Source organism: Oncorhynchus mykiss, chromosome 5 (assembly GCF_013265735.2).
Source record: "Oncorhynchus mykiss isolate Arlee chromosome 5, USDA_OmykA_1.1, whole genome shotgun sequence".
NCBI lineage: Eukaryota > Metazoa > Chordata > Actinopteri > Salmoniformes > Salmonidae > Oncorhynchus > Oncorhynchus mykiss.
In genome coordinates, this window is record NC_048569.1 from 66,508,488 (window position 1) to 66,522,948 (window position 14,461).

The following is a 14,461-nucleotide window of genomic DNA, read 5'->3' on the forward strand; positions in this document are numbered from 1 at the left end:
TGCAGGGGATAAAAAGTGCTACATTATACAGATATCAAACCACTTCATTAATTACACCACACAGAAATCTGTGTAGCCTATAAGTAGGTCTACTCTTTGTTTGCTGCCAATTGATGGTTATCTGCTTTTCTAAACTAAACAAAAGCTGTTGTAGTACCTCTGCTTGCCAGCATCTGGAGTAGTTCACCATGAAGCACAGTCAAAAGTTCTACAACAGTTCTAGTTTTATGTATGCACAGAAATACTTTAATATATCACTCACAGATACAAGAACAATGCTCTTAGATTCCACTTAGAAATACTATAAAGTATATATCTAACACTGTTGACTTAAACCCATATACGTACACTATATACACTGCTCAAAAAAATAAAGGGAACACTTAAACAACACAATGTAACTCCAGGTCAATCACACTTCTGTGAAATCAAACTGTCCACTTAGGAAGCAACACTGATTGACAATACATTTCACATGCTGTTGTGCAAATGGAATAGACAACAGGTGGAAATTATAGGCAATTAGCAAGACACCCCCAATAAAGGAGTGGTTCTGCAGGTGGTGACCACAGACCACTTCTCAGTTCCTATGCTTCCTGGCTGATGTTTTGGTCACTTTTGAATGCTGGCGGTGCTTTCACTCTAGTGGTAGCATGAGACGGAGTCTACAACCCACACAAGTGGCTCAGGTAGTGCAGCTCATCCAGGATGGACCATCAATGCCAGCTGTGGCAAGAAGGTTTGCTCTGTTGGCGTAGTTTCCAGAGCATGGAGGCGCTACCAGGAGACAGGTCAGTACATCATGAGACGTGGAGGAGGGCAACAAACCAGCAGCAGGACCGCTACCTCCGCCTTTGTGCAAGGAGGAGCAGGAGGAGCACTGCCAGAGCCCTGCAAAATGACCTCCAGCAGGCCACAAATGTGCATGTGTCTGCTCAAACGGTCAGAAACAGACTCCATGAGGGTGGTATGAGGGCCCGACGTCCACAGGTGGGGGTTGTGCTTACAGCCCAACATCATGCAGGACGTTTGGCATTTGCCAGAGAACATCAAGATTGGCAAATTCGCCACTGGCGCCTTGTGCTCTTCACAGATGGAAGCAGGTTCACACTGAGCACATGTGACAGACGTGACAGAGTCTGGAGACGCCGTGGAGAACGTTCTGCTGCCTGCAACATCCTCCAGCATGACCGGTTTGCGGTGGGTCAGTCATGGTGTGGGGTGGCATTTCTTTGGGGGGCTGCACAGCCCTCCATGTGCTTGCCAGAGGTAGCCTGACTGCCATTAGGTACTGAGATGAGATCCTCAGACCCCTTGTGAGACCATATGCTGGTGCGGTTGGCCCTGGGTTCCTCCTAATGCAAGACAATGCTAGACCTCATGTGGCTGGAGTGTGTCAGCAGTTCTTACAAGAGGAAGGCATTGATGCTATGGACTGGCCCGTCCGTTCCCCAGACCTGAATCCAATTGAACACATCTGGGACATCATGTCTCGCTCCATCCACCACAGACTGGCCGGCAGCTTTAGTCCAGGTCTGGGAGGAGATCCCTCAGGAGACCATCCGCCACCTCATCAGGAGCATGCCCAGGCGTTGTAGATAGGTCATACAGGCACGTGGAGGCCACACACACTACTGAGCCTAATTTTGACTTGTTTTAAGGACATTACATCAAACTTGGATCAGCCTGTAGTGTGGTTTTCCACTTTAATTTTGAGTGTGACTCCAAATCCAGACCTCCATGGGTTGATAAATTTGATTTCCATTGACAATTTTTGTGTGATTTTGTCAGCACATTCAACTATGTAAAGAAAAAAGTATTTAATAAGAATATTTCATTCATTCAGATCTAGGATGTGTTATTTTAGTGTTCCCTTTATTTTTTTAAGCAGTGTGTATATATATATATATATATATATATATATATATATATTTATACAGTATATCACAAAAATGAGTACACCCCTCTCATTTTTGGAAATATTTGAGTATATCTTTTCATGTTTATTTATTTATTTATTTATTTTATTTATTTTACCTTTATTTAACCAGGTAGGCAAGTTGAGAACAAGTTCTCATTTACAATTGCGACCTGGCCAAGATAAAGCAAAGCAGTTCGACAGATACAACAACACAGAGTTACACATGGAGTAAAACAAACATACAGTCAATAATAAAGTATAAACAAGTCTATATACAATGTGAGCAAATGAGGTGAGAAGGGAGGTAAAGGCAAAAAAAGGCCTTGGTGGCAAGGTAAATACAATATAGCAAGTAAAACACTGGAATGGTAGTTTTGCAATGGAAGAATGTGCAAAGTAGAAATAAAAATAATGGGGTGCAAAGGAGCAAAATAAATAAATAAATTAAATACAGTTGGGAAAGAGGTAGTTGATAGGGCTAAATTATATGTGGGCTATGTACAGGTGCAGTAATCTGTGAGCTGCTCTGACAGTTGGTGCTTAAAGCTAGTGAGGGAGATAAGTGTTTCCAGTTTCAGAGATTTTTGTAGTTCGTTCCAGTCATTGGCAGCAGAGAACTGGAAAGAGAGGCGGCCAAAGAAAGAATTGGTTTTGGGGGTGACTAGAGAGATATACCTGCTGGAGCGTGTGCTACAGGTGGGAGATGCTATGGTGACCAGCGAGCTGAGATAAGGGGGGACTTTACCTAGCAGGGTCTTGTAGATGACATGGAGCCAGTGGGTTTGGCGACGAGTATGAAGCGAGGGCCAGCCAACGAGAGCGTACAGGTCGCAATGGTGGGTAGTGTATGGGGCTTTGGTGACAAAACGGATTGCACTGTGATAGACTGCATCCAGTTTGTTGAGTAGGGTATTGGAGGCTATTTTGTAAATTACATCGCCAAAGTCGAGGATTGGTAGGATGGTCAGTTTTACAAGGGTATGTTTGGCAGCATGAGTGAAGGATGCTTTGTTGCGAAATAGGAAGCCAATTCTAGATTTAACTTTGGATTGGAGATGTTTGATATGGGTCTGGAAGGAGAGTTTACAGTCTAACCAGACACCTAAGTATTTGTAGTTGTCCACGTATTCTAAGTCAGAGCCGTCCATGTGACAACACTGAAGAAATGACACTTTGCTACAATGTAAAGTAGTGAGTGTACAGCTTGTATAACAGTGTACATTTGCTGTCCCCTCAAAATAACTCAACACACAGCCATTAATGTCTAAACCGCTGGCAACAAAAGTGAGTACACCCCTAAGTGAAAATGTCCAAATTGGGCCCAAAGTGTCAATATTTTGTGTGGCCACCATCATTTTCCAACACTGCCTTAACCCTCTTGGGCATGGAGTTCACCAGAGCTTCACAGGTTGCCACTGGAGTCCTCTTCCACTCCTCCATGACGACATCACAGCGCTGGTTGATGTTAGAGACCTTGCACTCCTCCACCTTCTGTTTGCCCCACAGATGCTCAATAGGGTTTAGGTCTGGAGACATGCTTGGTCAGTCCATCACCTTTACTCTCAGCTTCTTTAGCAAGGCAGTGGTCGTCTTGGAGGTATGTTTCAGGTCGTTATCATGTTGGAATACTGCCCTGCGGCCCAGTCTCCGAAGGGAGGGGATCATGCTCTGCTTCAGTATGTCACAGTGCATTCATGGTTCCCTCAATGAACTGTAGCTCCCCAGTGCCGGCAGCACTCATGCAGCCCCAGACCATGACACTCCCACCACCATGCTTGACTGTAGGCAAGACTCACTTGTCTTTGTACTCCTCACCTGGTTGCCGCCACACACGCTTGACACCATCTGAACCAAATAAGTTTATCTTGGTCTCATCAGACCACAGGACATGGTTCCAGTAATCCATGTCCTTAGTCTGCTTGTCTTCAGCGAACTGTTTGCGGGCTTTCTTGTGCATCATCTTTAGAAGAGGCTTCCTTCTGGGACGACAGCCATGCAGACCAATTTGATGCAGTGTACGGCGTATGGTCTGAGCACTGACAGGCTGACCCCCCACCCCTTCAACCTCTGCAGCAATGCTGGCAGCACTCATACATCTATTTCCCAAAGACAACCTCTGGATATGACGCTGAGCACATGCACTCAACTTCTTTGGTCGACCATGGCGAGGCCTGTTCTGAGTGGAACCTGTCCAGTTAAACCGCTGTATGGTCTTGGCCACCGTTCTGCAGCTCAGTTTCAGGGTCTTGGTCTTCTTATAACCCAGGCCATCTTTATGTAGAGCAACAATTATTTTTTTCAGATCCTCAGAGAGTTCTTTGCCATAAGGTGCCATGTTGAACTTCCAGTGACCAGTCAGTATGAGGGAGTGTGAGAGCGATGACACCAAATTTAACACACCTGCTCCCCATTCACACCTGAGACCTTGTAACACTAACGAGTCACATGACATCGGGGAGGGAAAATGGCTAATTGGGCCCAATTTGGACATTTTCACTTAGGGGTGTACTCACTTTTGTTGCCAGCGGTTTAGACATTAATGGCTGTGTGTTAAGTTATTTTGAGGGGACAGCAAATTTACACTGTTATACAAGCTGTACACTCACTAATCGACAAAGTGTCATTTCTTCAGTGTTGTCACATGAAAAGATATACTCAAATATTTACAAAAATGTGAGGGGTGTACTCACTTTTGTGATATACTGTATATATATATATATATATATATATATATATACATATACTGTACAAAATTATGTGGACAACCCTACAAATGAGTGATTTTGGCTTTTTCAGCCACACAAGTTGCTGACCGGTGTATAAAATTGAGCACACGGCCATGCAATCTCCATAGACAAACATTGGCAGTAGAATGGCCTTACTGAAGAGCTCAGTGACTTTCAATGTTGCATCGTCATAGATTCCACCTTTCGAACAAGTCAGTTTGTCAAATGTCTCTGCCCTACTAGAGCTGCTGCGGTCAACTGTGCTGTTATTGTGAAATGGAAACATCTAGGAGCAACAATGGCTCAGCCGCGAAGTGGTAGGCCACGCAAGCTCACAGAACGGACCACACGTGTAAAAATTGTCTGTCATCAGTTGCAACACTCACTACTGAGTTCCAAACTGCCCCTGGAAGCAACGTCAGCACGAGCTGTTCATCGGGAGCTTCATGAAATGGGTTTCCATGGTTGAGCAGCCGAAAACAAACCTAAGGTCACCATGCGCAATGCCAAGCGTTGGCTGGAGTAGTGTAAAGCTTGCCACCATTGGACTCTGGAGCATTGGAAACTCTTTCTCTGGAGTGATGAATCACGCTTCACCAACTGGCAGTCAAACGGACAAATCTGGGTTTGATGGATGCCAGGAGAACACTACCTGCCCGAATGCATAGTAACAACGGTAAAGTTTGGCGGAAGAGGAATAATGGTCTGGGGCTGTTTTTCATGGTTTGGGCTTAGCCCCTTAGTACCAGGGAAGGAAAATCTTAACACTACAGCATACAATGTTATTCTAGATGATTATATGATTCCAACTTTGTGGCAACAGTTTGGTTCAAGGCCCTTTTCTGTTTCAGCATGACAATGCCCCAGTGCACAAAGCAAGGTCCATACAGAAATGGTTTGTTGAGACTGGTGTGGAAGAACTTGACAGGCCTGCACAGAGCCCTGACCTCAACCCCATCGAAGACCTTTGGGATGAATTAGAACGCTGCCTGCAAACCAAGCCTAATTGCCCAACATCCGTGCCTGACCTTACGAATGAACTTGTGTCTGAATGGAAGCAAGTCCTCTCAGAAATGTTCCAACATCTACTAGAATGCCTTCCCAGAAGAGTGGCTGGTTGTTATAGCAGCAAAGGGGGGATCAACTCCATATTAATGCCGATGATTTTGGAATGAGATGTTCGAGCAGGTGTCCACATACTTTTGGTCATGTAGTGTAGTTTCTTATCATTTTGATGTATAGCATTTAGAATTTCACCATTATAAAGTGAGCATCACTGTAAGGTTCATAAAGCAGTGAGACAGAATGCTGACTACCAGGCAACTCCACGAAACACACTCTGGTACTGCCCTCTTCAGGAGACCTTTATTCATGTCAAACATTACACTTCACTCACTTTTCCATTGAGTTCAGCATATCTGTATGCTTTGCATGCATCCTGTTGACTTACGTAAAGATGACATGCAAGGCCCTTGTCATAGTTTTGAGGTTTGAAATACTACTTTCATTGTCAGTTGATGTCATAGCGTGAGTCCTGGCTCTCACTCCTCTGTCTTTAGGAAATACACCTTTTTAGCTGTAGATTTTTACAGGAACCCTTCAATTCACATTGAACGGTGGGATCATGTCTTTCCCGCTCGGTCCAGCACAGCCGTCCTGTGGTAAGGTCAGATGGCATGCCAAGACAGCTTACTCCACCAAACTCAGTGGCCTATGGATGAGAAGAGCAGATAACCAAAGGTGGGTTAGACACATCATGAATCTGCAAGTTAATTTTACCATAAGTGAATGAATCTCAGGAATTGCATTGTGTAAGCAAGTGGTAACATAAGTAGTTATTGACTGAGTAATGTATGTACTATTTAATCAAGGTGGGGTTTTGCTCTCATTTAATGATTTCATAAAATTTCCTCTCTGCATCTTGCAAATAGAGTCTATTAACAAATGTATGCTTGACATTGTCAAGTCCTATTTTTACAGGTGATAGAGGATTCTATTCTCCAACATCAATATTTGTTGCAGAACATGACATGTACTGTAGACTGAACAAAAATATAAATATAAATGAAACATACAGTTACAGTTCATATAAGGAAATCAAATCAAATTGTATTTGTCACCAAATACAACAGTTTTCCTTACCATGAAATGTTTACTTACAAGCCCTTAACCAACAATGCAGTTCAAGAAATAGAGTTAAGAAAATATTTACTAAATAAACTAAAGTAAAAAAATGTAAGTAACACAATAAAACAACAATAACGAGGCTATATACAGGGGGTACCGGTACCAAGGCAATGTGCGGGGATACAGGTTAGTTGAGGTAGGTAGGGGTAAAGTGACTATGCATAGATAATAAACAGTGAGTAGTGTTGGCGTTGGCGTTCCGGTACCGTTTGCCGTGCGGGTAGCAGAGAGAACAAGTCTATGACTTGGGTGACTGGAGTCTTTGACAATCTTTTGGGCCTTCAATTGAAATAAATTCATTAGGCCTTAATCTATGGATTTCACATGACTGGGTAGGGGCGCAGCCATTTATAACATTTAAAAATATATATATATATTTAACTAGGCAAGTCAGTTAAAGAACAAATTCTTATTTACAATGACGGCCTACATGGTGAGCCTGGGAGGGCATCGGCCCACCCACTGGGGAGCCAGGCCCAGCCAATCAGAATTAGTTTTTCCCCACAAAAGGACTTTATTACAGACATAAATACTCCTCAGTTTCATCAGCTATCCGGGTGGCTGGTCTCAAAATGATCCCGCGGGTGAAGAAGCCGGATGTGGTCCTGGGCTGGCGTGGTTACACACGTGGTCAGAGGTTGTGAGGCCGGTTGGACGTACTGCCAAATTCTCTAAAACAGCATTGGAGGCGGCTTATGGTAGAGAAATGAACATTAAATTATCTGGCAACAGCTCTGGTGGGCATTCCTGCAGTCAGCATGCCAATTGCATGCTCCCTCAAAATTGTAGACATCTGTGGCATTGTGTTGAGTGACACAACGGCACATTTTAAAGTGGCCTTTTATTGTCCCCAGTACAAGGTGCACCTGTGTAATTATCATGCTGTTTAATCATTTTCTTGATATGCCACACTTGTCAGGTGGATGGATTATCTTGGCAAGGAGAAATGTTCACTAACAGGGATGTAAACAAATCTGTGCACAAAATTTGAGAGAAATAAACTTTTTGTGTGTATGGACAAATTCTGGGATCATTTTTAATATCAGCTCATGAAACATGGGACCAACACTTTACATGTTACGTTTATATTTTTGGTCCAACCCATAGTCTTTTACTGTGAGTGGTCCCACAGACCCACACTCTGCTTTATAAGACTGTGTATTTGTTCTTCACTTTTCATGATAATTATTATTTTTTTTAAATAAAAAAATCTGTATAATGCCTCCTGATGGGCCAAATCCTAATCTGAGATTTCAGTAGCATACATATTTTATTAATAAAGGAAATATACTTTGGAATGTTTCAATCAAGCATTTATGATACCTTAGGCTATATTTATGTAGGCGTACTACCCACACAATTGAGTCTATATCAGGCCTACACCATGAGAAGATGTAGTTATAAATTAGCCTGACAAGGGCGACTTTATGAAATCAATCATTTACATTTTAAAAACAACTTTATGATGCACAATAGCATAATGGCGGGAGATTGTATGACGTTTGCACCACGTGGTTTCATATTGAAAACTCATTCAAACTAAATGACAAAAGCAATGTTTTAAATCCTGTCTGCAAGATTTCTTCAGTTTGATTTTCTAATAATGTCATTATAATTTAGGCCACAGATTAGAAATCATAAAATAACTACCAGACATCTGTTTCTTAAGAAATCCCAAGGTAAAAGAAACAAAAGAGTGACCAATCCCAAGTAGTTCTGCTGAGGTTATCAGTATTGTACTTTCTCTTTCTCCTCTTTTGATTCATGCATCCATGGATCAGTGAATGTTTCCCGATGGTTAATTAGACATTTCCGCATGCAGCTATAGCCAAAACCTGTTGCATTTGTTATTCTGATGTCATTCCATATAGGCTAGAGTTGAACAAACTCTTCCAAGCAAGAACATTTGTTTGGCCAGAGGCTTTCTAATCAATACAAGATAATTGTATTTCTAATTTTGTTTACTGTTTAATGAAGGTTCTTGTGGTCCTGTCCAAAACTATCATAAACATTTTATAACATTTCCAATACTTCTGCTAAGGGGCTTAGAATGAACAATTACTGGACTTCAGAACTAAAAAGTATCAACAACCAACCACAAATAAATAAAAAAAATATAATTTATCTCACAGTGTAATGTAAAAGACCTCATAATTATTGGTAACCTGGAAGTGATTTTGTATTTTAAATCCATGTCAGGAGAAATACAATTTAGCCTTCTTCAAAAATGTTATTAGAAGACATTGAGTTTATTGTCAAAGCAGTGTGACATTTTAGAAATATTATTGTTTGTTTCATATAAATAGCCTACTTTACCTCTCATATCACCAGTTTAGGAAAAAAAGGTTTATATTTAGACTTCAAATGATACATTTATGGTTATTTGAAAATCAAACCATGAATATCTTGTACAATGCATGTTGGAACCGTCAATTACAAATAGCCATATTCAATTCAAATAGGCCTACCCAGTACACTGTGGTGAAATACACAAGGCATGGACCCCAATTGATTTTTTTATTAACGTCATCCAAGAAGTGAGCAACAAGTAAAACATTTGTTTTAGCATTTGAAGGGTTAAAAAATATTTTTTTCCCATGAGTAGATGTTATAAAAATGAATGCTTTCAGTTTTATAAACCTGCATTTTCAAAAAACAGAAAATAATGAAAAGCCTTGTTTGGGCTTAGATCTAACTATCAAACATTAGGCTATTGCGTCATTAGCAATCAAAGTCAGAAAACACAATCTCACACTCACTACTGAATGGATTTTTGTCTCATATTAAATACTCCTGTATGGATTTTGCATGATTCGTTTGACTGTTAAAATGCAAACCTGAGACTTCAATTCAAACAGGTGTATTATCCATTGCGTAATCAAGTTCCTACCACAGATAAGACCTTAATATTCTTAATCAAATTGTTATATTACGATTCTAATGAAAGGGCCATTTGACATTTGAACAGTGAAGTTAAATCGAAAGAGAAAAATAATCCAGTAATTACCTATACAAAGGTGATGTAATTGCTAGTACTAAAAATAATTAGTTCAGTTTAAGATAGGTAGCGACAAAAATGGTCTCTCGCATGCAAGCTACACATCTCTTAGAACCTAGTTATATAATTGCAATAAAAACCGAATTCTTCAACTAAAGAATGCATATTTATGTAGGTCAATTATCACTAATTTCTAGAATTATGTAATATATATACTGCTTCATGATGTTTTTAAATGTGCACATGGCCTACAGTTTTCAATCGCTTTAGGCCTAATGAATTGAAACGCAGAAAGCAGGTGAACACACTGGGTTATTATTTGGGAATGTCACTCTTATAAACTCAAGTATGACATTCCTAAATGTTTTCAGTTATAACATGTCATAAGCCACATACTTTCGTGATTGTTGAAGAATATTGGTAAACTTTTTTTTAACGTTTCCAATATGAAGCTGCAGAAACCAGTTGGAGACGCGGGGTTAATTCCGTGAAAAAGTAAAGTTATAAGAATACTTCTATATTCATGAAAGTGAATATCAATAGCAAAACGACTAGGCTATGAATTAATTATAAATAGGCTACTCATTAATAAATTATCAAATCATCTTCTGTTTGGAATGTTAGTATAATAGTAGGCTATAGCAAACTTGAGATGTATTTTCCTTGAGGATTTACGCACAACCAACTGTGGTCAAGTTCCCTGCTGCTCTCTTGAAAAGTGTGTGAGCAAAGTGGGGTGAAAGGCAATGGCAGATTTGACAACACCTGAAACTTTGACAGCTTTCTAAACCATGAGGTTCTCTCCCAGGAAATACATTGAATTGAATTGTTTACACCAGTGTAATAAAAAGCTGGGGATGTAATTCTGAAATCACACACACACACACACACACACACACACACACACACACACACACACACACACACACACACACACACACACACACAGAGAGAGAGAGAGAAGTATAGCCATGTTCCAAACTTGAAACCTGCCATAGAACAGTGAGAGGAAGAACAATTTCATTGTATATCTATCAGAGATTACATGTTTTGTAATAACGGCTCACAGTGGGTAAATAGTTGTCTTTTTGCTTTTTATGAACTACGGCAGCAAGTGCCACCCTAATACAATGCCCTAAGCCACACACACTCCCTCTCTCGCACACACACATCCGCGCGCGCACACACACACACCACCTTCGTGTTCATATATTCTTTCTCCGAGGCGACTGTAAGATCTCCTAATTAGCCCATCGTTCGGGCCGTCTTTAAGGACATCCATGATCATACGAAGCATTGGTACCATCATAACTAAGGACATCTATGTGTCCAATGCTGCAAAGCAATGAGACCGAAGACTCAGTTCTGTAATTTAAAGATAGACAACCAACAACAGCACTATACATTACGACACCATCAAGCAGTTTACAGTTAGCAGTTTCTGCCCGAAATCGTAGCTGTAATATATTAAAATCTTTATTTTGTTCTATTGTACCTTGTAGCGAGGATTCTGCTGGGGTTGAAGCTGCAGACTTCGCGTGGGACGTTTCTAATTGATCTCTGTGCGGTGTAGTCTCCCCTCCGAAGACCACGGATTACCTCTGTTCGCGAATAAATGGATATGGAATAATAATAGAAACCCGTCAACGAGATGACCAGGCGCTGAACCGTGGTGCTGCATAAACTATAACTTTTCTGGGGGGTTGGCAGTTTCGCTTTGAAATGGTAGGTTAACAAATCAATTTAATCATTATTTGTCCATGTTCCAACAGACGCAAGGCGAGAATGATCACGAGTTGTGTGCACTTTGTAAAATCCAATTACGATAATAGCGTAGAGCTGTATTTTGGTGTTTTGCTCCTTTGTTTCTCAGCAGTTGGGCTACTCATTTTCTTGTTGGTTTTCAGCCAAGCGGAACGTTCGTTGGAAAGGCTAGAAATGCAGACATACTGTTTTGTTACACCAGCGCATAATGATTAAGATCGTCTGCAAAGCGTTTTGGCACTTCTCCCGTAGTGAAATGTATTAGTTTTTTTGCCAGTTTGAGTGGGGCAACGCAGATTCCGTACCGGACGTCGAAGGCCAAGTTGAAGTTCAAAGCCAATAGACTCTGTGCGGGGTTTAGTTTGTTCAGCAGAAAATGGCCGTAGCCTCAGGCGCGCCGGCTTGAATTTGAACCGTAGACCGACAGAGGTGCTCCGTCCCTGGATGCAGTACAGTCCGAGTGCCGTTATAACACACATACTCGCGAGTGTTTTGAAAGTGCTCTCAACTGGCATATTTAGAGTTTTTGTGAAAACAATATCATTTATTTTGCCCGCCGTTTTGGAAATATCAAATAAATATATCCAGGACGTTATATTTTTGGATGTCATAGATAACAAAATGGCCAATTTTGTCTGAACTGCAGTTCACTTCATGAAGGTTGATTTACCCACCAACACCACCGAACTGCTATAGACAAACTTGTGCTAAAGGAGTGGATGCAATTATTACTTCACGGTATTGTCAGATCAATGTGAAAACAATATTGATGCAGACAACATTGTCCCTTCAGACTGATCTCAGAATAGTTTTCTTAGCTTTACCGAAGATAATCTGGTCTACTCACTCAAAAGTAAACCAAGAAGAAAGTTTGTATGTCCTTTTTCTCTGGTCTGCCCATATGGAGAGTCCATGTACTCTTGTGTGTAATGACATGGGGATATACTTACACTTTATAGGCCCCTTTACAATCAACTTTTTGTGTGCATAGTTACAAAAGCAGAACGTGTCCATATAGTTGAAAGAGAGAATGTGATCATCTTTCATGGATAGTTCTCCAAATATTATTGTCATTACACCTACCACTTGTTTTGTGGTCAAGTCACATCTGACCATAAATACAATACTGTAGAAATGGATACAAGTAGGTTAAGTCTGAATTCAATGAAAAGTAACTGTATGCTCACCACTGACGTCTTTGCGCTTTTACGTACATACGTTTATAGCTTATAGATGTTTGTATAGATGTCTGTGTGACATGATTATAGAAAACAGCTGATAACTGATGATGAATTCAGAAGCTTGGTTTTCTGAATTGGTATTGCATGATTAGTATATCCACGTTATCAGAAGTTTATCGATTCTGAACTTTTTGAAAAGCTGTTACATTTACAGTAATAACAGCTCAATTAAGTGTAGTTTCTTGTTGTAACTTAGTCGTGAGAGGCCACTTGGGAGTGCAGGCTATTGTGTCTGTGATGCAAGACTGTCATCAACGCACTCCAATGGTTCATTTGTACGATATTACGCAGCAATTTGCCAACGACACGTTTTGAATAAACGGCACAAGCGCACATGCAACATCGCTGTCCTCGATGCTGGGATATGCTTCGCGAGGGAGGGAGTGTACGCTCTTGCTTGGGTGAGAGAAAGTCCTCTGCGATTTTCGTTTCTGACCATCCGTTCCAGCGTTGCTCCTGATGATCTAAACGCATTACTTTGTTTTTCGTGGATTTAACGGGTATTGCTGGACACAGGGATTCAGGGTTACTGCTTCTTTAAGTTCTTTTGGGGGATGGGCTATTTTCATAACGTCATTTCATTCCTCCCTCTTTTTCATTTTGTCATTCTTTGATTCTTTTTCTCCCCCCATTTCCTAAATGGAACAGATTGCCCGAGCCTTTTCATTTCCCAGCTTTCCCAATTTTTATTCAAAGTTACTCTTTTTATTTTTCAGGATTATTAAGTTGAACTTTTCTTCTGTGTCATCATTTTTGGAGGGCTAACACCTTAGTGGACGTAAACTGCAAGTCAATTGAGGCGATGGTGGAGGCGTTTATGGTGATGATGATGATGATGAACTGTAAAAGAATGATTCACTAACTTGTCTGTCTTTTGCTACCTGACAAGTCGATATAAATTCATTTTCATCATGATGTACTCTCCTCTCTGTCTTACTCAGGTAAATTATTCCGCTTCCTTACTTTTTTGGGGAGTTATTATGCATGAGCTTCTGTATTGACTGAATGAACGTGGCTATGAAATGCAGATGATATTTCAGTTTAGAAAAGGGCGGGATGAGTGTTGGCACAGTCGGTAAGGAGACGTGGAAACCTGAGTCTCTCAGCCTATATTAACTTCAGTCTTTTTGTTATCACTGCTATAGTTTACTCAATAGCATTATGCTGACTCATGTTTAAAGCAGATTTTTTTTTGTCCCAGCTTTTCATGAGGTTTGTTAACTTTGGAGAAGTGTATGGCTAAAATAACATTTAATTAATTAGCTGTGACCGATGAAGACTCATGATGGCAAGCTGTGCATGCCAGAAGTATCAGAATTCTTCATCTTAAAGTATCAGAAAAAGTTAGGCTATCGACCCTGTGTATGGAGAGTTCTCCACAAAGTATCCCACTCTCTTGAGTTAAGGAGGGACAACAAACCACCCCAAGAACTGTGGTCAGGCCTGGAGCACTTCGACTCAGTAATGATGTCCTGATTAATTATTTAAATGCTTAGAATCATTGTAAATAGTGTGTGTGTGTGTGTGTGTGTTCTTTACCTGTGTCATGGAGTAGTGTGCACTTAAAGCGTTTTGTGACATTTTGGAGTGCGGAAAGTTGTGTATCCAAATAGTCTATCTGTTT

At 40.8% G+C, this 14,461-nt stretch overlaps 1 protein-coding gene and 1 long non-coding RNA gene across 7 annotated transcripts in view; one reads left to right on the forward strand and one right to left on the reverse strand.

Annotated features, from left to right (window-relative positions):
- Positions 1-5,985: 5,985 nt before the first annotated feature.
- Positions 5,986-12,885, reverse strand: LOC110524386. Its single transcript, XR_002473579.2, has 2 exons — positions 11,328-12,885; positions 5,986-6,358 (listed from the first exon to the last, which is right to left on the reverse strand). It is a non-coding gene; the product is annotated as an uncharacterized LOC110524386 (long non-coding RNA).
- Positions 11,350-14,461, forward strand: part of LOC110524384 (nuclear factor 1 C-type) — a 114,436-nt gene continuing 111,324 nt past the window's right edge. For 5 of the 6 annotated variants that reach the window (XM_036978124.1, XM_036978125.1, XM_036978127.1 and 2 more), the window contains exon 1: positions 13,311-13,778. In XM_036978124.1, coding sequence (XP_036834019.1) covers positions 13,749-13,778 — 30 coding nt within the window. In that variant the 5' untranslated portion in view covers positions 13,311-13,748. Of the gene's footprint in view, positions 11,558-13,310; positions 13,779-14,461 lie in introns of those variants that run through there. The other variant, XM_036978126.1, reaches the window with a different exon arrangement.